We start from the raw sequence: 26,398 nt of genomic DNA on the forward strand, positions 1-26,398 counted from the left end.
TCATAAAGGGATGGTTCATCATTGGTTTGTGGAAGAGTACATTCATTCCAATCCTCTAGTTTACAAGAAACATATCATAAAGGGATGGTACATCTTTGGTTATTAGAAGAGTACATTCATTCCAATCCTCTAGTTTACAAGAAACATATCATAAAGGGATGGTACATCATTGGTTTGTGGAAGAGTACATTCATTCCAATCCTCTAGTTATCCATTAGAATTTTTTTCTAATTCATATGTAATGTTTGTCTGCCTCAAAAAAATGAAACTCAATTACAGAGACGTGTAGCTTAACTTAATAATCACATTGACATAGTGAAACTGCCTGCCAGCAATTAACCAATCACATAACGCTACAGCCTATAGTACAGGGTCTAAAATTTAGTGGTGTCTTTTTTCTACCATGCCTTTTGGCAATTTGTCCTACATGATCTATTAGAGTGGTCAGGGTGCAACAGTAGTTTATGAAAACAGGAGAGAGGAAAGTTTAAAGGCTCTGGACATTATTGGTAATTACTCAAAATACTTGTTAGCATAACAATTTACTTAGTAACAAGCAATATAAAACACTGCGAGGAAGGGCTCCATCTGAAGTAACGTAGGTTTTGAGAACTTTTCAGTAAAATATTTGGACTGATTTCATGACCTCATGCGTGAGGTCTCAAAATCAAGCATCTGAAAGCACACAACTTCATGTGACAAGGGATTTTTTCTTCCATTATTATTTTGCAGCTTCGACGACCAATTGAGCTCAAATTTTCACAGGTTTGTTTGTTTATGCCTGTTGAGATACTCCAAGTGAGAAGACTGGTCTTTGACAATTACCAATAGTGTCCAGTGTCTTTATACATGAAAGAACATGAACACAACACTGTCTGCAACTATTTTGTCAGCTTTACCAATCCAGTTTAATGGCACAGCTGACCAAACAGCGCCTAGCTTCTTAGAGCTGCTTAAGCACAAAAGGTAGCTAAGCACAACAAAATAATGCTGTAGTAGAATACAGTTAGCGACCAAAATACCATTTCACATGTACCATTTGTGACTGGTATTTTGCTTAGCAGGAAATCATTAATAGCAATATTTCCTGCTTAAGCAGCTCTATAAAATTGGGCCCTAGTAGGCAAATTTATATGCTTCCTATTGCAGAAAATCTTACACATTAAGCACATTATTCTGGCTGTAGGTTAGCAAGAAACTTCAGCAGTCAGCTTACACTTTCAGCATGGATTTGCATTATTGTAATTTATTTGCTATGGTTAGCATGCAAGGGGGCATACCTTATCCTGTGGTTACGGTATAGCAGCGCAACAAAAATGGGAAGTTGCACAGTAAGCACACGGTTTTCCGCTAAGCACTTTTTAAAACTTGGCCTGAACATCTATAAACTGAACACCTTTAGTAATTTTCAAAGGCCAGTCTTCTCACTTGGTGTATCTCAAAATATGTACAAAATAACAATCTGTGAAAATTTGAGCTCAATTGGTCGTCAAAGTTGCGAGATAATAATGTTTTATGCTAATAATTATTTCGAGTAATTATCAACGGTTTAAACAAGTGACGCGCTCTCCACCAATAGGAATAGCGAAACTGTCTGAGGTATTTATGAATAATTACTAATAGTGTACAGTGTCCATTTTGACAGTATAAAACTTTGTGGTAAAAGGATACCTCTGAAGTAGCGTAGTTTTTGAGTAAGAGGTAATTTCTCACTGAAATAACAAAGACTTTTAACCTGAAGCGCTTATTACTTAGGCATCCGAAAGCACACAGCATTGTGCAACAAGGGTGTTTCTTCTGTCATGTTGTTTATGTTTTGCAGCCAAATATTACCCAGAAGTTTAATATTCTTATGTTAGGCGCGCGGTCCATTTAGGGCCGGTTCGGCAACCATCAGATGATTGTCAAACGATTACAGTAGCAAACGATTCAGCAGCGGTTGTGAGACGATTGGGGGATAGGTTCTTCAAACGCTTCAGTGCGCTGAGCTTGTCTAGTCGTCCGGAGTCCGAACAAAGGGGCTATAATCAAATTACTGTCCATTGTGTTGGGATTATAGCTTTGACTGTTCGGTTGTGGACTATGAATATGAATTTAAAAACTAAAATGTTCAAACGCGTTATTTTTGCGCTGTGTTTTTTCCATTTCTAAAATACTCGTCAAAAGATACCACACATACTTTTTTTAATCGTGAAAAACGATGAAGTATAACCTCACATTCTACTTTACCTCTTTTTGTCATGTATTTGCTTCGCCTAGCGCTGGCAACGTCAATGTACCTCACATGGGTACATCATGTACATGTATACTCGATTTGAGCGTTCGAGACGAACTCAATTTTTGGTTGGTTGTGACCAACTAAGAATGTTTCCCAATTAATGTGTATCTTTTTAATAAACGTATGACCAGGTTGTTGAATTTGGGTGTGATCTGCAAATAGGATTGTAATCAGTACGTCCTAGTCAGAAGGTTTAATTTTGGGTTCAACACAAACTTATCTTTGATATTTGATTGAAAAGAAAACGTGAAAATGTACACAGCAGGCTTGTGGTTTTTTATTTTTGTTTAACTGGACCATTTACCCACATGTAAATAGAATACTTATTGTTTTAACTATTAAGAACAACGAATTGAATGAAAAGTTATAAAACTGACTGAGTTAGTTTATTGAAATGACTGGTTTAACTTACGATCCGACTAATAACCCTCCCGACACACATCTTCAAATGACTGTCTCAGGGGAACTATATTCAACACTCGGTGCCAACTTGGCAAACACCCCACACCACTACCTCCCCCCCCCCCACCCCACCACCATTCCTCCAAAAAACAAACCTGAGATGCCGCAAATCAAATTATACCAACTCAAGAAATTTTCAGCAATGGCCGTGACTGTCTAAATTATCTCTAGAAAGTAGAGGCAATTAAGGTGAACACAGAATATATTTTATTTGCTAATTTTTTAACAGAAAGGTTGCCTCGCAAAAAAATGTATTTAATATTGATCAGAAATAACAGAACAATAGATGACAATAAGTGCATTAGATATAATTGGTGCTTTTATGGGTCCCTTTTAACTGCAACCCACAAAAATGTCTCTGTAATTCAATAATTTTACGCTCACAAACAACTGATTATCTGTAAAAAGCCTCATTAGGTGAGTGATAAAGACAACATTTTTTTATCCATGAAAGGACAAATATGATTTGAAAAAATTATTTTGTATTGTGTCATTTGTTCGTGCCGGTAATTTCAGTGGTAATTAGGGGAGGAGGGGATAATAGAAAAAGACTTTTAGGGTTTATTCGAGGGGATTTACCAATAGCAGCTATATTTGGCCATATACAAAACAAAGTTGTTTAGAATCCTTCCTTTTCAATTTTTGCAGGTCTGGTTAGAATTTGTTTTTTAACTCCCTCTCAAATCATATACCACTCTGCCTGCACCTAGCTCTTGCTGCAATACCAAAGATTTTTGCAGGGCTTATTTTGACGCAAAATCCTTCAGAGAGCAGGGTTCGTCACTCAAAATGTTTAAATTCAACCAGAAGTTCAACTACACACAGGCCATGGTCTCCGTTGCCCCTGGGCTTGGCCTTAGTGCCCATCAAAAACTTCCCATTGACTTAAGATTTTCCGCTGAAAGTGCCCTTTGCAAAATTAAAATGGCCTTGTCCTTTCAACATGTAAAAAAATATGAAACTCCATGCCTGAAACTGTCTACACATCCATATTTTTTTATTTGAACAAGGCAGAGAAAATTGTTGAGGCAGGCACTTTTTTTTTTCATGAGATCACAACATTTTGTTGGCGTCACTGCTCAAAAAAACATTCTTCTAATATCACAGGGTTGAAAGATGTTTTTCGTTTGCATATTATTCAGCCCAAGAGACTCTATTATGGTAGTCTAACACTTATAGAATAGCAAAATGTGACTACCAAAGCCAAAAACGCTTGGGAACTTTTCATAAATGGCATTTAGAGTGATGCCATATGAAATGTCAGCTACAGTTTGCAGGCCATAATGAGATAGTATTTGAAATCTCTTGTTCTCATCAATTCTAATCAAATGATTGAGGCATTGCATGGTGAGGTATCAATATATATTTGGTTTGCGGTAACACCATGTGTGTATCTACTTGCCGGGTAGAGTTTGTTCTTTAGAGAACTGTCTTGCTGTATATTCTACTACGGCAGAGTAGATTTATCGGATTGTTCGGGAGACTTCTCAGTTCTGAAAAGTAGAACTGTCCTTCTTTTTAACCACTACCTAATGAAGGCAGAAAGTATAGAAAATTGACTGGGCCTACAACTACACCCTTTACAGACACTACTTATAACAACTTCTAATCCCAGCCATTTTTTTTTATACCTTCTGCCCAGGCTGAGTTAAAAAGCAGGATAGTTCTTTTCAGAACTGAGAAGTCTCACGAACAATCCGATAAGTCTACTTTACGGTAGTAGAATATATAGCATGACAGTTCTCTAAAGAACAAACTCTACAGCCTGGCAAGTAAGATATACGCATGATGGTGTGGTGTTACCATAAATCAAATATAATTCTGATCAACTTTTCAGGTTTTTTGCTGTTTTCAATTACTTTTGACTATAAATAAGCATGAAGTTGACAAAAACCAGATGATGACCCTATCTTTTAAACTAACAGCAACCAGTGCTTTATACTCGGAGCATTAGCATTATTATTTTATATTTCTGTTAATGGAACCAAGGATGGCTCATAAGTAACAGTAACTGTAGCTCGCAAGCCTGAAGAAACCTGTAAACAAGGGTGCTTGCTACACGTGTATGTGAACCAGAAACACAGGGGGTTAACCACTACTTTCCCCAAGATAAGCATAAGTGTTCTGGGTTCTTTTATGTGAACTACCAATGATCTCTTCCACGAAACCTATCAGTTTCATGTCCTATTCGAAGGACATGGCAAACAAGGGTAAACAATCTTGCTCAAGGACACAAGTGCAATAACCGGCAGGTCAGCAATATCAGAGCTTGACATCCAGAAGTGGACTTTGCTGAGTACCAGCAGAGATGATGTATGCTGTAGATTAATTGTGGACCCCACTGTTTTATGATTCAAAACCATTGCTGGCCTCTCTGATCATGCATGGTTGTGTACGTTTTGAAACAATATTCATAAATAGCTCAGACAGTTTCGCTATTCCTATTGGTGGAGAGCGCGTCTTGTGAGTGTGAATAAACCTTTGTTTATGACCAGTAAAAAGTGTTGAAACATGGGCATGACACACAAGCTTGCACCTGTTCTTATAAGACAGTTTCTTCATTCCTATTGGTCTGGAGCAACAGCCGAGACAGTTGTGCCACATCACGCGATACGGGCGACGCACACAGCATTCCCTTATAAGGAGTTGTTTACCCGAGGGCCTTGACTGGGCCTTACCATTTCATAGATGGAGGGGTGTTGTGTTGAAAGAAATCATTGAAAAATTTAAAATTTTTGCATTTATTTTACTTTTGACCATAAGATCTTGATAATTTACCTCAACTTCGTATTGGTAAAACGATCAAGAACCAGGCCTCCTTGGGATTAAACCACAAGTTGAAAACCTCTTCACCACACATTGATTCCCAATAGTAAAGCTATGGGAGTGTGTGTAAACAAGGACAAAAGTGATGAGGAAAGGATTTTGGATTGATTTCAAACGGTCAATCGATAGGTGGCAAAACAAAGTTTGACACTCCAAACAATTAGTCAGAGATTGCTGGTTCGAATCCAACTTTGGTCCTACATGTAGTAGTATTTTGAGAGGAAATGTCCATAATGTACATGTTATAAAAGGAGGCCACTGTGATGTGGCTTTTACTGTATACTATGGCCAAATGGAAACACCACAGTGATGAAACTAAAGCTTAAGTTAACAGGCTCAAATACTTTTCAAAGTATTCACTGTGCTTTAGCAGTGCTGCTGGCTGGTAGATGTAAACCGAAAGAGTGACAAAAGATTCAGCAAGCCTCTATACAGTATAGACCCCGGACATGGTTGATCACAGATGGTGATGCTCCAAAGAAACAGCTCGCTGACTTAAACATCAAGGGCTACTACAGTTCAGTTCAAAGATTAAAGTGAACCTACCTGTGCTTCATACATGTATTTAATACATAGGTGCAGCCATCAATGTTGCAGGGTTCTAAAGAGCAATTTCATTGTTACTTACGTATGTTACATTGACCAGTGCTATACATTAGGCCTTGAGATGTGTCTCAGTCTCGAGACAGATCTTGGTTTCGAGACTGTTCTTAATCTTGAGAAAGGTATTGGTTTCAAGAGAAATAGCTGGTTCAAATCCAACTTTGGTCTCAGTTGTTATAAGAATGGTGAACTTACCTGTGCTTCATATTTGATAGCAGCAGCCATCAATGTTGCAGTGTTTTCTATGTTAATACCCTGCTTGATGATCAGCTCACATAGTCTCTTTAGATGAGTCTCACAGTATGAGTTAGCAAGATCTAAAAGTCCTGAAGAGTCAAATCAATATGGAATAGAAGAATATTAGAAGAGCAATTTCATGGTATTTTATGTTAAGCTGACAATTGCTATACATTTCAGCCTTTAGACCAGTTTCGATCTTGATCAATGTTTCAAGACAGGTCTTGGTCTCGAGACTGGTCTTGAAGGCTATAAACAGGTCTTGGTCCTGAGACCAGTCTTGATCTCGAGGCCAAATATTTTAAGAGCAAATTCACTGACCAGTGCTATTTAAGGTTAAGGTCCTGAGACCAGTTTAAATCTCGAGACCGATCTTGGTTTCAAGACTTTTTGTATCGTGATTGGTCTTGGTCTCGAAACTGGTCTTACGATCTCAAAACAGGTCCTGTAGTTCCAAGACCATCTTGCTGTCTCAAAACCCACTTAGTCTCAAGACTGTTCTTGGTCTTGTGAGGTCTTGAGATAGGTCATGGTCTCGAAGCTGGTCTTACCGTCTCCAGACAGGTTTTGGTATTGAAACTGGTCTTACAGTCTTAAAACCAGTCTTGGTCTTGAGACTGTTCTTGGTCTTGTGAGGTCTTCAGATAGGTCTTGGTTTTGAAACTGTGCTTGGTCTCAAAACAGGTCTTGCTGTCTTAAGACTACCTTGCTATTTAAAGACTGGTCTGGGTCTTGTGAGGTCTCCAGACAGGTCTTGGTTTTGAAACTGTGCTTGGTCTCAAAACAGGTCTTGCGGTCTTAAGACTACCTTGCTATTTTAAGACTGGTTTGGGTCTTGTGAGGTCTTCAGATAGGTCTTGGTTTTGAAACTGTGCTTGGTCTCAAAACAGGTCTTGCGGTCTTAAGACTACCTTGCTATTTTAAGACTGGTTTGGGTCTTGTGAGGTCTTCAGATAGGTCTTGGTTTTGAAACTGTGCTTGGTCTCAAAACAGGTCTTGCGGTCTTAAGACTACCTTGCTATTTTAAGACTGGTCTGGGTCTTGTGAGGTCTCCAGACAGGACTTGGTCTTGAATACTGGTCTGGGAGTATCAAGACAGTCTCAATACAGTCTCAAGACCACCTATAGGCTCATGGCAGATTGCAAACACATGAGAATTTCATTCACAGGTTTATCAAAGGGCAACACTGCTGAATCTTTACATGTTCGTATTCGTCAACAATGAAAGATACCCACCCACATCCGACCCATTTTTTTGTATTGATTGAAACAGCATCGTTGAATATTTAAATACAAAAGTAAGTAAGTGAATGAAATGACAAAAAAACAAATTTGATTAGAATGGATTGAGGTTACAGCTCAACCAAATCTAATTCAACAGGGTGCATCTCGCTTTGTTGGACATTTACTTTTATTTGTACATGTAGGTTACACAATAATACTCCAATTGCAAGGTTTGAATAAAAAAAATCATTGACCCAGATTTGTGTTGCACCAGATAATAGGTTGATGGTCAGTTCTCCATTGAGGTTTAAATTCAACTACACAGTGCCATGGGCCCTTGTTAATCAAAATTTTACCCTAAGACTTTGGGATGGTCAAACAAGTGCCCCTCGGCAAAATTAAACTGACCTTGCCCTCTCAAAGATATACATGTTGACATGGTCAGTATGCTTAATATTCAGCATAATGCAGGATTCTCCCCAGTTTTCATTAAAACTGTGGGGCATTACTGGACCCAATTTTTTTAGATGTTTGGCCAAATCACGCTGAACTGAAACAAGGTTCTATGAATATTTTCTAAATGGTGTTTCACTTGGTTTTTAAAAGCCCTACTGCAATACAGTGAAACTAACTCCAATGGTTATAATATTATAATAATTTTTGTGAAATTAGTATATATACAAAAAAGTAATATTAATATTTTTTGTTTTAGCTTATTAGCCGAAATTTGTGTTCACTGTCCTGCAATTTGCGTGTGCCTGCCCAATACGCTAACTTGTGCATGGAGAGAACCTTTTGCTTTAGCAAGAGATGGCAAAAGTATATAAATTTACTTTCCATGTTTTTGGAGACAATTCATGACTCACATCCATAGAGCAGAAGTGTAAGTCTTATTTTTTTTTTACTGCTTAATAGTTGTTCTCTTGTAGAGCAGCGCCATGAGCGCCGCTTGCGGGGGATACCGGCGGTTTAAAAGTGTCCATTATTATTATTATTATTATTATTATTATTATTATTATTATTATTATTATTATTATTATTATTATTATTATTATTATTATTATTATAACTATTACTTTTATTATTAAAGAATGTGTTAATGAGCAACCTCACTTTGAGAATATTGGAAGTTGTTTAAATTTATTTACTTAAATAAATTTAAACAACCTATTTTTTAAATCTTCAGTTTATTTGAACACACTTTATCTAAGGCCCAATTTCATGGAGCGGCTAAGTCAGGAAATAATGCTGAACACTTTTCTGCAGAGTAAAAATGAGAATGATACAATTGGTATTTTGTGCTTAGCTACTTTTTGTTTGTTTTCTTTTTGAGAAAATGGATAGACACTGTATGCTGTAGGATTGCACTGTTAGGTTTGGGTGCATATATACAGACAGGGAAAAATATCATCAGAGCTGATTAAGCAGAAAATGTTGCTTATCAATATTGTTTGCTTAGCCGAAATAAGCAGGATGGCAGTCACAAATTGTACAGGTGACATGGGAGTTTCATTAGTAATCTTATTCTGGTACGCATATTTTGAGCTCCATTTAAAATTAGGCTCTGATTTTAACCAAACCAAGTAGTGCTGTTATCATGTCCACTGTATCTCAAAATGGCTTATGGATTTGCATTGTTGCATTAATGGTCTGCAACCCACTGAAAGTTAGTGTGCCTAATTTTGCTTTGCTTTACGGAAAGCAGTGTTTATGTCCAAAACATATCCTGTCCAGAAGTATCTGCTAAACAAATTCTTGGATTTGGGCCCAGCATGCGGAGGAATTGTTTGAGGTTAATGAGCCAACTCCCCAACAATTACTCCAGTTTTTATTATTAGATTAATCCATTTCTATGCCTAGTTAAATGTGTCCTGGTTCAAGTCATTCAGTGCAGAGGAATTCTGACATTCATTAAGTACTTATTTTTAAAGGGAAAGTGTACCTTGGGTTTTTGGAACAATTTGACTGTTTATAAATCCTATAAATAAACAGATCATATACAATTAAACTAACATGTGAAATTTCATTTCAAAAGGTGGACACGTTTTGAGGTATCGTTCAAAAAGAGCAGATGTACACACAGGAAGAATAATCCGTAATTAGAATACACAATCCGAGAACCATTATTATAAAAGTACGCATCTCAGATTCAAATTTTTTGGGGATAAAAAGTGATTTTTTCTTTTTTAAACCACATGAATTCAAAGTGAAATGACTCCCAAGATGCTTTATACCAGGTGTGGTACACACTGTACTTGTAAGTGGTCTTAGTAGCATTAATTAAGAGTGATTACCAAGCATATTGTTGTTTTGAAAGGCACCGGACACCTTGTGTAATTGTCAAAGACCAGTCGTCTCACTTGGTGTATCCCAACATAAACATATGCATAAAATACTCAATTGGTCAGTGAAGTTGGGAAAGAATAATGGAAAAAAAAGAAGAAAAAAAAAAAAACACCCTTGTCGCAAAAGTTGTGTGCTTTGAGATGCTTGAATTCGAGACCTCAGCGGAGGTCTTGAAATCAATCAAAATATTTTAGTAAGCAATTGCCAAGCGTGTCCATACATTTAATGATGTGTTTTACATCTATTTAGCCTTATGGAGTAGGAAGAAATGCTCACCAGCTTTTCTTTGGAGAACAAAATAAAAATAACACCAACATAAAGCGATAGCTATTGGCCATGTTGGTACACATTGGCCAAGTCAAGGGAAATGGCTCATGTAAATCAATTTTCATTTCCGTCCTTCACAGTTGACTTGTTCAATATCAATGCTAACGATGAATAACTATTGTAGCTCTTTCCACCAACACGCTAAACAAAAAATTGTATTGTGTTTTTCCATCATGATGATACAGTAAAAAACTAATGCCTTAGCAATTAATAATCAGTGCGAGTACTTGATAGGAAATGGCCTTCAAAACTATGGTGTTTATTGTGACCTTGTAAAAACTAAGGGCAATGAAAATTACCGGTAGGCGTTAATGAGAGCCATTTATTGTTCACCCGAAGGAAATTCTGCACAATGGCAGAAAAGCTCATCCATGCTTTTGTAATTTGTAATCTCGACTACTGCAATCTATGGATTGCCCAACGCACAACTCCACAAAAATCTAAATCATTCAAAACTCAATACATGTACCCGGTGAATAAATGTGATTCAATTACTCCTGCTTTGCAATCTCTCAATTGGCTTCCTATCCATGCTCGCATCATCTTTAATCTCCTCCTAACATTTCAATGCTGTCTTTGAAGTGGTCCAAAAGATCTACTGACCGCATACACCCCTACTAGAAACCTCATTTCTGCTAACAAAGACACTCTTGTTTAATCCCTAATAGTGCCACCAAAACATATTGCCAAGGTAGTTTTCAGTTTGCTGCACCTCATTTATGGAATCTCCCTCTACACATAAAACAAGCCACCACCATCTCAAGTTTCAAGACTCTTCTCAAAACATATCTGTTCAATTCATCGTATACAAAATTATTCTTTTGTTCCTCTGAGCGCTTAGAGATGTTCTTTTGGAGGTGTTACATTGTCCTATCCAAAGGACGAAAGCAATGGTTAACTGTATTGCTTAAGGACACAAGTGTCACGGCTGGGGATTCGAACCAACACTTGTCTAAACAGAAACACCAGAGTTTGAATTCGGTGCTCTTGTAGAGATGCCTAGGGTTATAAATAGCAAGCGGTGTGACGGACGGGGGCGGCGGTAGGGAACAGCGCCACCACGCGGTAGTGGGATGTTACCATTAATGCTCCCACTCTGTGTGCTGGTCTGGCCCTGCCGTCCACCAAAATAGGTAAAATATTCCTTTTTATTTTTATAAAGTGATGCCTTCAATAACATCACTGAAACAAACAAGGTCTTCATTTATTATTTGTATACATTTTAAGTGAGATCATAAATATAAATGTCATAATTTCCAGGTTTAGTCTGCTAAGTAATGGCCTCGTGACTCCTCGTTAGATAACACTGCATTTATTTTGAGATAATTTAGTATATTAAATAACTAGTGCTCCGGAGTCCGTTTATCGTCCAGAGACGGACCCAGGTTCGTAAAATTCAGGTTTTAAGTGATGAGGTTTGATCTGGTAATACAGTAATGTACAGAGACAGCCATGTATGTTAAATAGAGCACCAATTCATGTATGTCCTTTTCATAAGAATATGTGTACTATGGTTGTTATAATGAATCACACTGGCCATGTCATGCACAATTTATGGAGTTTAAGTAACTTTAGTGTGGAGATTATCATTATGAAGTGTATTTGTACATGACATCTTTTAGTTTTGCCCTCAATGTAGATTACTTCATGTGTTGTCTATATTCATGCGGTAAACTTTCAATCAAGTTTAGGGAACTTGGCCTGTGTATGTATAATGTATGTCACTTGTGCTAATTTATAATGATCACTTTTAATGTCTACATTGTACTTATGTTATATTTTGTTTTCTCCCTTTCTACTAATGTTGGTTACCATTAATGCTCCCACTCTGTGTGCTGGTCTGGCCCTGCCGTCCACCAAAATAGAGAATAAACCAATCTCGAGCTGCTAAATAAATAATTACGCCTTTAATTATTTACTACTCGCCTCCACACTCTGAACCCCTCGGACACGACACTTCCATATAAACATTCCTTCACTGCCACACTGTACTATCTTTGCAATGGAAACACCAAGGAAGGTAGTGGTCATTGTGGTAGCACTTTAAGACTAACTAATTGCATACATTGTAAAAGAACTGCACTATGCTTTTGTAGCAACAACTAATTCGATCATGAGATGCAATGAAGGGGACAGACCGAGTTCATGTTTCATATAATATATAGGCTTACTTTGCTTGCCCCTTCATTGTACACTGATGGAGTAGGAAAGCAGCTCATGCCATTTTTGTCAATGTAATTTAATTTTAGTCTTTAAGTGGTACCACTACCTTCCTTGTTTTGTCTATCTGAGTAACACAGCTATGTCTATCATTGTCTAGCAGGAGCATGTTTCTGATGGCAGTAAACAGTCGTTGCATAAACTTGTGCTTAATAAGACGATATTCTTTTAATAACACGGCGTGTTGTGGCAGGAGTGGTCTAGTGCATCAGACTCAAGATCTGGTGTTGTCAGCATGTGAGTTTGGGTTTTGGCACTGGTGTCCTTGAGCTAGACACTTAAAACCATAATTGCTACTACGTAGCGTCTGTGGGCTAGGACACTTTGTCCCATGTGATGTGTGTAATGCATGTTGTAAGGAAAAGATACACTTCTAGTGAAGTGATAAGAGGTTTCCCCAGGCGTTCCTTGATTGGTTGGCTACAGACTGTGCCAGATCACCTTGCTGACCCATACAAGGTGCTATGTAAAAGGGTCTCATGTAATCCAAACCTCCTTGTTCGAAACCTGTAGCTCTACATACCTGCCATTCAAAATAACAAGAAATAGTACCATCAAGGCCCAATTTTATGGCTCTGCTTACTGCACATTCTGCGCTTACGATCACAATTTTCCCACTAACTGTACACTACAAGCCCGAACATGCTAGCGAAAAATGCCTAGTAACTTGGAGTATGAATGCAAACAAGCCAAACCTCCCTGCTCAACAATGACATTCGAGCTTGAACCAATAAAATTTCCTGCTTCCATTAAGCAATTATTTTTTCCAAAATTCTCATCATGTTTCTGTATATTTTGCTTAAATTTCAAGTCTATATAGAACTCTCTTCAGTTCCAATTTTACTGAGATTTTAGGTGATTTTAACTGTGTATCAATCTTAACTGCTAAGTACAGTGTGGTGTCATTCTCATTATACTGACAATGACTGACAACTCATCTTAAGTTGAATTGATTGAGTTTTGATTTTTGGGGTTGAACAAAGAATTGACTAGAGTGGGATTCGAACCAACGACCTCCGGATTAACGTAATTACCACCAATAGTGTCCACTGCCTTTAACACTTGACTGCGGGTCCAAAAAACTAGGCTTCTGGGGGATCCCTAGACCAATCCACAAACCAGTTTGGAGTTGATTTGCCTAGTTCTATAGTCACAGGATGGAATTCATGTGTCCAACATGCATTAATCAACATGAAACTAAATGCCAAGCATGTATTTGCAGTGCATACTACGTTACTCAGAAAAATCATGTTCATCACTAGACCTATATTTTCATTTTAAAGGATTACAATGTACGTACCACGCATTACAATGTACGTACCACGCATTACAATGTACGTACCACGCATTACAATGTACGTACCACGCATTACAAAGATAGAAAACTTCCATTGTGAATAGCCGACCCATTTTACGTTCAAACTGTTTCCTTGACCCAGTTCATGTTTTTGTTTGGTTATTTTGTTTTTTACATTTTTGTCCTCCCATTTTCTACTTGATTCACTTAATTTCCATCACAATGCACATTTTTGAGTAGCTGGAGTGAGTAGGATAAACAGGAAAGCGATTTACCATGAGATATTAATACAAAGATCTTTGATTGGCTCTAATTTTCCCTCTTTTTCTGGATCCCTTCCATTAATCCCTTTGGCCCATCTTTTTTATATAAATGGATATACATTAGTTTGTACTTGTTTATGCCTCTGAAGAAGGTCCGGTTTGGATCAAAAGCTAAGGCCGCCAACCCTACCCATTAACTATATTGAGAATGATGTAGATGGCGAGCTGCCCCTCCCCCCACCACCACAAGAAAAAGAGCAACAACAAAAACAATTTGCAAAGTTGCCATGGAGTAAAAATTCCCTCATTATATTTTGGTTAGCTTTTAGACTGTCTGAAACCAGTCTGATCTTGGGAAAGTAAAGAATTCAATAAACATGTAGCATCAACAAACCGTGAAACCCCGAAATACAAGTTTGAAGAAAACAAAATTTCTGCAGCGAGATGAAGATCATGCACCAATAACTGTCAACAACAGGAAATGAAATGTCACCTGTTGTCCATCTGCTTTGATTTAAATTGCATCTGACAAAATTGGATTAATGTTATTAAATATTTTGTTAAAATGCCAGGCCTGTTTTGGGGCTGATTTGCCCTTCAAAACGTTGCTCAAGACCCATTTATTTCGACAGTCTTTTTATTAGTTGTTGATGTGGTCTAGCTGGCTGATGTAATTTCTGTTAATAGTTTTCACCTATTGTTCTTGTAATTTACAGTGTATATTTCATTTTTAAATATTCTGTTTGCATAAAGTTAGCCTGTATTTTTTACTATTGTTACATTGTGCATCTGAAAATATTTTTTATGAAACTTAATAAATGAATAAACTATCATAATAACTAAAAGATCTGCCTAAGGTAAGTGGTGGTTAATAACAAAAGAAATCACAATTGATGTGATCCCGTCATTTTCTCACATCCATCAAAAGATGTGATCCCATCATTTTCTCACATCCACCAGCTTTGTACGCACAACGTCCAATATGTTGTGTGCATTGTCTGTAGCTTCTAAATACCAAAGTTGTTGTATTTTTTTTCATTTGGAAACAGCATCATCACTCAAAATTCCTCTCAAAAATAAAAATATCATAAACTTTTTCAACAAAAATCATACCATGCAACTTTAACTAGTATAAACAAGTTTGTAACATCAGTGTAAAAAAAGGGTTAAAAGTATATTCCTTATCCCCAATGCAAAACTGAAAGCTATTCAAGTTTGTTTTTATGTGAAAAAAAAATCAACAAAGGACAGGGCATTAAAGATTCTTGAGTAATGGTTCCATTTCTAAGTCTGGATAAAAAAAACCTGAGGCAACTGAATTAATGACAAATTGAATTGATCCGATCTTTGGCACTGTCCAGTTTGCGAGCTCACTCACTCTCTCTCTGATCAAATATGTCTACCAAGATTAATGACTCGTAGTTCACATTCACAGACCAGAGCCAAATATTTGTACGAGGGATACGGTGTTTGTCACCCCGGATGTTGATGGGTGTAATTTGGAGTCCCTGTGTGTGATGAAAAGAACACCTACGCGTGTGTGTTTTTTAACGCGCTGTCCTGCAACATAAGATTGATCATTTAGTTCAAAGCCACCATTTAGGTTTGTCACATCAAGTTAGAGGGAATAAATTGTTTCAGACAAAAAAGAATTTTGTTGGGACAGTTCATCGGCAAACAAAAAGGTGATAACAAATAATCGGTAGTAAGACACTTTTCACAAAAAGCATATGATGAATTCAGGTGCAGATCACATTTCAAAGAAGTAAATTCTACACAAATACACAAAAATACCAAACCAAGCAAAACAATAAAAACAGAAACAAATAGTCAACCAACCACAACAAACAAAATAAAAAAAAAAAAACCTCCCCCACCTCTAAAAAAAATAAAAAATAATAACATACATACAAAATAGATAGATGAAAACCCAAATGGGGAGGAACTTGAAGGTCCTGATGAAAAAAAAAACTTTTGTCAAAACCAATGGTCTCCTTTAAATTGACTGATCACCTCGACAGTGTTCACACTCAGGACTTAGCGGAGAGGGGTTAGTATCACAACTCTACAGTCATGATCTGACAACATAGGGCGTCACATCATACATTATACGCTGGTTTATGTTCCTTTGGAAATGCAAACCACTATGTCTTAATCACTGGTCTGGAATAAATAAGAAATGCCCCCAAAAATGGTCAAGACGAGGACAGTTGGGGATTGTAAAAAGTCAAAACATAGATCGCAGAATGACTGGGGATTGTGTGCCATTTCGATACCTCTTATTACTGACCCCTGAGATGGTTTTGGAGACATCTTGTCACATCATACATAATACATAGGTTTATGTTCTTTGGGAAATGCAAACCACTGTTATCTTAATCACTGGTCTGGGATAAATGGTAAATGGTCAAGACGATGATTGGGGTTTTTAATCAATCAATCAATCAATTGTTTCATTGTCACATATACATATACATATACCGATACAGTGAAATTCACTTTGGTTTGCGAGTCTAAAAATATTAAAAATTACAAAAATACAGAAAACCCTAAAACCATAGGCATACGATAACGAACAAATAAACAGTATGCGCACATTATGCAGAGCGACATTTACAGTAAAAAAATTGCAAACCCCCAGACACAAATTAAAAAGTATTATTCATTAAGTTACCTTTAAATACAAAGTCAAAACAAAGATCGGAGAATGACTGGGGATTGTGTGCCATGTGACTGTCGATACCTCTCATCACTAACCCCTGAGATTGTTTTGGAGACATCTCGTCAAGTTTCAATCCATCACCTAAAGTGGCTGCTCTGGCCTCGTGTTGGGCAATTGATCACATTAACCCTTTAGCACGCATACAGCCCAGAGGCGCTCTGTGTATTCAACCGTATACTGTCAGCACGCGCCTACGAAGTTTGATATATTGTATGTTAAATTATAAACATGCGGTTAAAATGCAGCAAACAGCCGTAGATAGAGGGCGATCTCAAAATGACAACAGTCTAAAAATAGCACGTGGTCCACAAAAGAAAAATGACGCTGTCAACCTTCAAAGGTTGAAACGTCGGATATCCTCTTACGATGAACAAGAAGGTGCTTTTTCTCTGTTTGGAACGGACCGTTTTCTCTGTGTGGACAGACCGCATAGGACATGTACCGCGTACCACACGCGCAGGTACACATTAATGGCGGTCTTCCTCTTGTTTCGTGACAATTTTACTGATGTTTTGACACACAGAATACAGTGATTTGAAAGTAGTTTACAAAAGGTTTTAGGTACAGAAGTTATACTGTACAGTATGTGGGTAACCGAGGCATTCATTTTCATTTCTAAAGGTATGTTGTGATTATTTTCAATCACTTTTGTACTTTTTTTCCCCTGGCAGACGACAGTACAGTTGAGAAAACTTGTGTGCAAAACTTTGTACAGTACTGTGATTTGAAAGGATTTTGCAAGATTTTATCTGTATGCAAACCCCCTTTCCATTCAGGCCCAAGCTCTCCCAACTTACCCTACCCCAACCTCGCAACCATGGGCAGCGAGCCAAATTGAACCATCTTGTCACTAACCCCTGATAGGAAACACATCAAAAAAGTTTGGCTAACTGGCTAACCAAAAGTGACTGCTCTGAATGCTTGCTTGTTATAAACCTTTGAGTGATTGTAGTGTGCTTGTTTCAAAAATGCAAGTTTTAAAGACACTGGACACTATTGGTAATTGTCAAAGACCAGTCTTATCACTTTGTGTATCTCAACATAAATGCATAAAATAACAAACCTGTGGAAATTTGAGCTAAATTGGTCGTCGTAGTTGCGAGATAATAATGAAAGAAATAACACCCTTGTCATACGAAGTTGTGTGCGTTTAGATGCTTCATTTTGAGACCACAAAATCTAATCCTGAGGTCTCTAAATCAAATTCGTGGAAAATAACTTCTTTCTCAAAAACTATGTTACTTCAGAGGGAGCCGTTTCTCACAACGTTTCCCCAGTACTCGTTACCAAGTAAGGCATAAGGTTTTGTGCTAGAAATTATTTTGAGTAACTACCAATAGTGTCCACTGCCTTTAAAAATGAATCATGTTATGACATGGTCATCCTAAATTGCATACAGGTAGAAATGTCACAAGGTCAAAAGAAGAATAACATATGCCTCTTTTCATTCTGTGCTCTGCATACATCTCTACCACAGAATGGAGCAACCACAAGAATAATTAAAATATCTAATATAGGGATATTGGGTTTTTATATAGCGCTTTTTCACTCCCTACGGGTGTCTCAAAGCGCTTCCAGATATTACCCCTGGTCACTGGGCCATAATTCACTCCTTAAACCATCTCAGCTCCCTGGGGAGTATACAGCCTCGTGCAACAAATGCGCTACTCGGCTAAATCAATCACAAGAACCATCTCTGCCCTCACAGGTACCCATTTACCCCTGGGTGGAAGGAAGCAATTATAGTAAAGCGTCTTGCTCAGGGACACAAGTGTCACGACCGGGATTCGAACTCACACTCTGCTGAACAGAATCAGCAGAGCTTAAATTCAGAGCTCTTAACCACTCACAGATCCAGCGGTTATAATCAAGCAAGGCATTCCAAGAAGAAAAAAAAATGATGCGGCGTACATGTACTTGTACGCTACTAGAAACGAGGTTGCACCCTACCCCACTGCCCCCTTCACATTCACATTCAAGTCCAAGAAGAAACAAACTCATCACAAACAAACGGAAGTTTGACCCCGAAACTCATCAAACTACACTGGCCCCAAGTCCAACAAAGGATCGACTTTACAGTCAGTTCTCTCATGTCCAAGGCCTTTCATAAACAAGCCCCTCATTACTGTACATCATGGACATGCTGCAAGTTGGTGCTGGACAAAGACTTGTGCCAAGAGCGAGTCTTGTCATTTTTGCTGATAGAGCTTTCTCAGTCAATGGACCCCAACTCTGGAATAAACTTCCAAAACACATCATCCCAGGGACGCAACATCTTTCAACACGTTCAAGTCACTTCTGAAAGGCCACTTGTTTCAGGCAATCTAACTTAAATGACTTATTTATTTCTTCTGCACCTCAGTGCCTTGGAGCAAGGCGCTTTATAAATTTTAAACGCTTGATTGATTGATTGAAGAACCACTTACCTATAGCATCTTCAGGGTCGACAGAGACAGTGTCTGTGTACAGATACTCCAGGAATGCATGGTATACTGGATAAGCGTATTGGGTAATCTCTATAACACTGTAAAGACACAAGAATAATAAAAAAATCTTTCAAAACATAATCATAACATAGCTTTCTTCTAACTCCATGAGAAAAAGGGTTAATACAAGAGTAAAATTGTGCTGTTAAATATGAACCACAAACATGACAAAATATTAGTGATATTTATGGAAGCTACATGTAAGTGGTAAGTACAATCAGCTTGTCCACATTTCTAAGCTGAGTTATCGTAGGAACTTACTTAGATACTTAACATTTCTTTCAAAGTTAACATACTGTACTGATTTACTTGTCATGTAAAGGCAGTGGACACTATTGGTAAATACTCCAAATAATTAATAGCATAACCTTCTTGATTACTAGTAATGGGGAGCGGTTGATACATGTAGTATAAAACATTGTGAGAAATGGCTCCCTCTGAAGTGACGTAGTTTTCGAGAAAGAAGTAATTTTTCATGAATTTGATTCCGAGACCTCAGATTTAGAATTTGAGGTCTCAAAATCAAGCATCTGACATGTCTGAAAGCACACAACTTCTTGTGACCATGGTTTTTTTTTTCCTTTCATTGTTATCTCGCAACTTCGACAACCAATAGGGCTCAAATTTTCAAAGGTTTGTTATTTTATGCATATGTTGCGATACACCAACTGTGAAGACTAGTCTTTGACAATTACCAATAGTGACCAGTGTCTTTAAAGCCATTATACACTTTCGGTAAACAGTATTGTCCAAGTCCCACACTTCGTGTATCACAACTTATATATAAAATAACAAACCTGTGAAAATTTGGGCTCAATCGGTCATCGGAGTCGGGAGAAAATAATGGGAAAACCCACTCTTGTTTCTGCGCGTTTCGCCGTGTCATGACATGTGTTTAAAATAAATCCGTAATTCTCGCTAACGAGAATTTATATTGTTTTAATGTTTTCTCAAAAAGTAAAGCATTTCATGGAACAATATTTCAAGAGAAGTCTTTCACCATTACCTTCTGTAAATCCTGTAAATTATTTGTAAATCTGTGAACTTTTTTTTTCTTTCTGTACCGAAAGTGTATAATGGTTTTAAACAGGACAGAAATTAATGATTTTTACGAACTTTCCTTACATTTTTTTTTTAATTTTACTCTAATGCTCAATCACTCAATCATTATCACCATCAATAAATTATTTTTCAACTTACTCTTTTGCATCCTCATCCCAATGCGACTGGAACATACTTCTGAAATGCTCACACCTTTAATAAAAAAAAATGGGGCAAAAAATAAATAAAATAACAATAAACGAAGTGACATGACAATTTACTGCAAATCTGAACTCTGAAAGAGTCACTACCCTTTGTCGATTCGCTCATTTCATTAGATTGTTTTTCTTTAATGACTTTGGTTCTTTATTTATTTTGTTCCTTAGGGTGTACATGTATATTTATTGATTAACTTATATTTTGGGGAGGGGATTGATTCTCACCTGATTTTGAGGATAGCTTTATGCACATGAATACTCTTGCCATCCAAGACAATTTTCAAATCAGACGCTTCCTACAAAATAAGTAAATTAAAAAATTTAACAACTTATTTCAATGTTGAGTTTTTCTGTTAAAGAAAGTAAGATACATGTAATTGCCTCTCAAGAAAAAGACAATGAAGCAATGTTTAGTTTTAGATCCAGGAGGAACCAATTTATAACAAACAATTTGAAGATATATGAGTTTTCAATTCGCTCAAAAGGCATTTTACAGCAAACCTGCTTAAAAGGGTTTTATACATTTGGCCATGAAATGAATCCGTACTCACGCTGAATGAAGATGTGAGTAAAATAATTTATCTGTAGAAGTTTCAGCCTCATTGGTTGTCAAGTTTTGGAGAGAAAAAAAAGTCAAGATCACAGAGCAATGTTTTCAGGAGAGTCGTGTAAACCCGCTGTACAAGCAAACATAATTTTCATCAAATCTTGTTATTTATTTCTGAAAACCTACAGCGCCTATGCAAGTAAAGCTTTCTATCATCATTTCTTTTAAACTGTGCAAGTTTAATGTAAGTCTGTAGACACGGTGTACAAAAAGTAGCCAAACCCTTCAAGGCAATATTCTACATAAAAATTGGAGCCCTCACTACGTGGATGTATTTGTAGGAATGCCGTATAACTTTCTCACCACTGAAATAACAGATGGAAAGTAAAAAAACGCTCCTCTATGATGTTGCAGTTTGGAAAACATCAGCGCAATGGGATATAGCCCTGATGAAATAAAACCAATCTGCCAGAATGAGTCATTTTCCTTTCAAAGTTTATCTTTCGGGGAAAGGGTACACATTATAAAAGAAAAAGAGTCCCTACTGAATGAATCCATATCATGCATCCAAAATGTAGACATGGTCGAAACAAAAAATGGAAAATCCTACTCTTGTTGGTCTCTTCCAAAGAAGGGACTTCTGTTTCTTGATAAGAATTGGGAAGAATTTTCCCAGAGAAAATCACAACCGCGGTTGTCTCTGCATCAATTTTCTGTCAGCTTAATGCGACTTGATTATTTGTAGGTTACAATTCCCCATTACATTGAAACTAAGAGTTTTAGCCTTTGAGAAAAACTCTGCTATGGTCGAAATGCCGTCCGTTGAGATACACCAAGTGAGAAGACTGGTCTTTGACAATAACCAAAGGTGTTCAGTGTCTTTAACCACAGGGTTCAAAATTAGCGGTCGCCCAGACGCCAATTGCGAGTGAAAATAGCGGCGGGCGAATCAAAACCATTTCTAACTTGCCCGCCGGGCGAGTCAAATAATTGTTCCTTTTCATTTATAAATGATGGTAAAGTGGCAAACTCCCAAAGAAAACTTTTACTAAAGCTTTTAAAATAGTAAGTTTGACAAGACTAGATATTTGCTAGATTTAATTTGGCCGCGATCGGGATCTGAATTGCTATCGTTACTTTTCGAAATACACGTACAGTCATTGAAAACATGATGCACAAACCACATGGTGCCGAGTATCCTCTCACACAGGGTCGCCCACTGGTGGTACGTCCACCAAGGTAGTTCAACCTCCATGGTACGTCCATGCATGCAGCAGAGCACATATTCACAACACACACACAGTCCATTCTAAACAACATTCCGCACAGTGTGATTGGCCGTTGATGGCTGTTGATAATTCCATATTCATGATCTTCTTGGCTAGTCTTCTTAGCAGTACATGTTCACGAAGGGATTAAAGAATTGCCGCAAGTTGTGTGTTACGCCTGCAGATTGTGCTCAATGCACAGCCTTTGAGGAATTCTAATAACATGGACAACTTTTGCCAAAAGAGGGCGTTATTTTTCAATGTGCGTTGTTGACAGATCGTTGATTCACGAAGATTTTGTTGCAAACAGAGTTCAAAACATAATGAAAACAACCGATCCTCAAACCATGAGTTCATTCAAATGGTTGTTGATGGAAAAGGAATAATTTAGGCCATAAATTAAGAGAAAAATCTTCCAAAAACGAAATTTTAAGGACTTCACTTTTTTATAATTTTTTTTTTTTATTCTGTGTATCATCAATACATGCAGGCTAGTAAAACAAACAAGACTTATGCGCAACTATCCACCCTGCCGGGTGTTCTATCTCACCTGATTATCAAAAGAATTCTTCAGGCTATCCTCTAGGGCACGTCTTCCGACAAATGTTTCTGTAAACAATAACAATTAACAGTTTGGGTTTAGAACAAAGAAAAAATTACTGGAGCGGGACTTGGACGAAATGACCTTGACTGATTAATGTACCGACGCTCTACCTACTGAGCTATGAATCCCTATGTTAACTGCTGTGTGGCCAGGGATCACACCCAAGTTTACGATAAAACCTTGAGTAGGTTATTTAATAGTTTGGGTTAGAATAAAGACAAATTGACTGGAGCGAAACAATGACATCCGAATAAGTATAATACTAGCACTCCACCAACTGACATGACTGAGCTATCTAGCTCTTAGTAGGAAGTCTCCCTATTAGTCAATATCTTTGTTCATGGGTGCCAGTCAGTAGCCATAAAACTATTAGCTGCTGTGCAGCCAGGGATCAAAGTACGAATGAAATTAAATCATTTAAATGTACAATGCCAATTCAAAGCGTTATTTCGCTGCTCCGTTTTTTTATTTTTTTATAATAATAATAATAATAATAATAATAATAATAATAATAATAATCTGTTCTTATATAGCGCTTTTGGAAACCCGAAGGGTGTCTCAAAGTGCTACCAACATTATTAACCATGGGCACTGGGCCTTCCTTCAGGAGAATACTCCTTTCATATGGCATTCCGGAAAGGATAGTCAAAGCGATAGGAAACATCTATGACAACTCCCGCTGCCGTGTTTGGACTGAAGACGGTCTCAGTGATTGGTGTCGCCAAGGCTGTATCCTGTCTCCTATTCTATTCGCTGTGGCCATTGATTGGGTTCTGAAGAAAGCTACGAAGGACCATGGAATCGTTTGGACTGAAGGAGCCAAACTGTCCGACCTTGATTTTGCTGATGATATCGCAGCATTGTCCGACAGTACCCAGGGTCTCCAGACTGTAATGGACTCCATCAGTGATGCCTCCACTCGACTGGGTCTTATGATCAGCAGAAAGAAAACAAAAATCATGCTTTCAGGTGATCACCAGACAACACCTGACATTCTCATTGGGCAAGATAAAGTTGATGTAGTGGATGACTTTACCTACCTGGGAAGCTCCATCAACAGGCCAGGGATCAATTGATCATGAAATTAGCTGCAGAATAGGTAAAACCTCCGCAGCCTTCAACCAGCTTAATCAGATCTGGACAAGCAAGAAGCTCTCTCTTCAAACCAAACCTTGCTTTTACAATTCCAACCAAGGTGCTATCGTACTTTACTCTATGGCTGCGAAACTTGGCACTTAAAATCAAGTCAAGAGAAGAAACTTGATGCATTCGACTCAAGATGCCTAAGGAAGATCTTGGGCATTAAGTGGGATGACTTCGTCCGCATACAACGAGGAGGTCAGTGAACGATCACAACAAACTCCAGTGTCCAGCACAATCTTTGGGCGGCGCATGAACCGGCTGGGCCATGATTGGCGGCTCCCCTTTCGAGACTCGCCAATCAAGTCCTGTGGTGAACCCGCCAGGAAGGAAGAGAGGCCGACCTAAACTGAACTGGCACCAGACCATCCAGCGGGACCTTCATAGGGTCAATAAAGGCTGGAGCGACGTCAGGTCACTGACTGCTGACCGATCTGCCTGGAGACCATTGACTGCCTCATGCGTCGGACGTCGCAGGAGCCCCTAAGTCTAAGTAAGTCACTGGGCCTTAGTTCATTCCTCAAACCATCTCAGCTCCCTGGAGAGTACACAACCTGTGCAACAAATATGCGCTATTCGGCTAAATAAATCACAAGAACCATCTCTGCCCTCACTGGTACCCATTTACCCCAGTGTGGAGAGAAGCAACTATAGTAAAGTGTCTTGCTCAGGGACACAAGTGTCATGACCGGGACTCAAACCCACACCCTAATGAACAGAAGCACCATAGCTTGAGTTCGATGCTCTTATCCGCTCGGCCACGACACCCTTTTCTTCAGCAAACTCACCAAATTTGAGTGATCTCCACGTGACAGCTGGTGAAGAGAAGCAGGCAAACACGTCGTCTAGACAAGTGAATTTGGTCAAGATGGGTGTGGTCACTGACTGACCCCTACACTGACCCCACATGTAGACGGCACCAGACTGCAACATGGCTGCTGATATATGAGAGTAGTGTGTTGCTGCTATTTCCACAAATCTGAAGAAAAAACAAATTAGCATTATGTAAACAAGACTGTGTCTAAATAAGCAGCTGGGGCCAAGGCTTGATCGCCATGTCAAGATGCAGTAAAGAATAGGAGGCCAATAGAAACAGCCTTAGTAACAGCCGCAGCCACAAGGCCGGACAGGTTGGCGCAATGGTGTCTTACCTAGTCTTGGTTCAAGACTCTCCTGGATTTGTCACAAGAGGTCGCGCTATCACCCCCAACGAGCTATCAACCACTAACCGCTATCAACCACGAACCGCTATCACCCGAGAACCGCTATCACAGGAGAGTCTTGGCACATTCATTAAATCTCCCCCCAAAATCGGGGGAAACATAATGCGCGTGCGTACGTTTCCCGCAGAGCCCGCCCCTTCACTTGGGGGGAGATTTAACAAATGTGCCAAGACTCTCCTGTGATAGCGGTTCTCGGGTGATAGCGGTTCGTGGTTGATAGCCCGTTGGGGTGATAGCGCGCCCTTTTGTGACAAATCCAGGAGAGTCTTGAACCAAGACTATGTCTCACCTTGCCTTCCACCTCTTGGACACAGGTTCAAATCCCACTTGGGGCACTATGTGGATCAGGTTTTCAGTTCCTACTTGATTGCATAAGCTTTTTTCCTAGAATCATTATCTAGGGTTTTCCTCCCACATCTAAAACTTGAAATTTATTCATAACCTTCTTATGTTTGACTCTAATAATAGCGTTGAAAATATGTATATCCAGATCTACAGTCGCTACTATTCACATATGGATTATTACTGATAATGTCATTCTCGACTTTCGAAAGAGCCAGGCTAGCAATGACCTTTGGTGACCCAGTTTACATTGTCTATTTTTTTGGTACCTTTACATATTATTTAACGCTTAAGATATTATGAGGCGTCATTTAGAAAAAAATACCTCAACTTTCATGAAACACTGGTGCTTACTGTTTTATCTAAAGACAGCAAAAAAAGTAACTCGGCTGTTGTAAAAGCACCTATATTGTAAAATTGTTACTCATATTCTAAAAATGAAAATACCAGGAGGCGGACAATATAATTACGGTGATTTTGACGCCTTGGTTGTTACAATCAGTCGAGTATTGTTGTCGCGGTAAGTGCTTACAAGTGAAAAGTGCCGATTTCCATTGTTGCAGTAATTCCTATTGACAAGAACAGCTTTTCAAAATTCCCGCTATTAGCTTCACGCTGAATCAGAGGAGAGATCAATCATGTCAATAGGAGTTACTGCAACAATGGAAATGGGCACTTTTCACCTGTAAGCACTTACCGCGACAACAAAACTTGACCGATTGTA

At 38.3% G+C, this 26,398-nt stretch overlaps 1 protein-coding gene across 3 annotated transcripts in view; it reads right to left on the reverse strand.

Moving 5' to 3' along the window:
- The window catches only part of LOC117298358 (RCC1 and BTB domain-containing protein 1-like), a 45,007-nt gene that overhangs the window by 8,946 nt on the left and 9,663 nt on the right, over positions 1-26,398 (reverse strand). For all 3 annotated transcript variants that reach the window (XM_033781574.1, XM_033781572.1, XM_033781573.1), the window contains 6 exons: positions 24,898-25,088; positions 22,916-22,974; positions 20,776-20,846; positions 20,492-20,545; positions 19,232-19,329; positions 6,365-6,495 (listed from right to left, as the gene is read on the reverse strand). In XM_033781574.1, coding sequence (XP_033637465.1) covers positions 6,365-6,495; positions 19,232-19,329; positions 20,492-20,545; positions 20,776-20,846; positions 22,916-22,974; positions 24,898-25,088 — 604 coding nt within the window. The remainder of the gene's footprint in view (positions 1-6,364; positions 6,496-19,231; positions 19,330-20,491; positions 20,546-20,775; positions 20,847-22,915; positions 22,975-24,897; positions 25,089-26,398) is intronic.

This window comes from Asterias rubens, chromosome 13 (assembly GCF_902459465.1).
Source record: "Asterias rubens chromosome 13, eAstRub1.3, whole genome shotgun sequence".
Classification (NCBI taxonomy): domain Eukaryota; kingdom Metazoa; phylum Echinodermata; class Asteroidea; order Forcipulatida; family Asteriidae; genus Asterias; species Asterias rubens.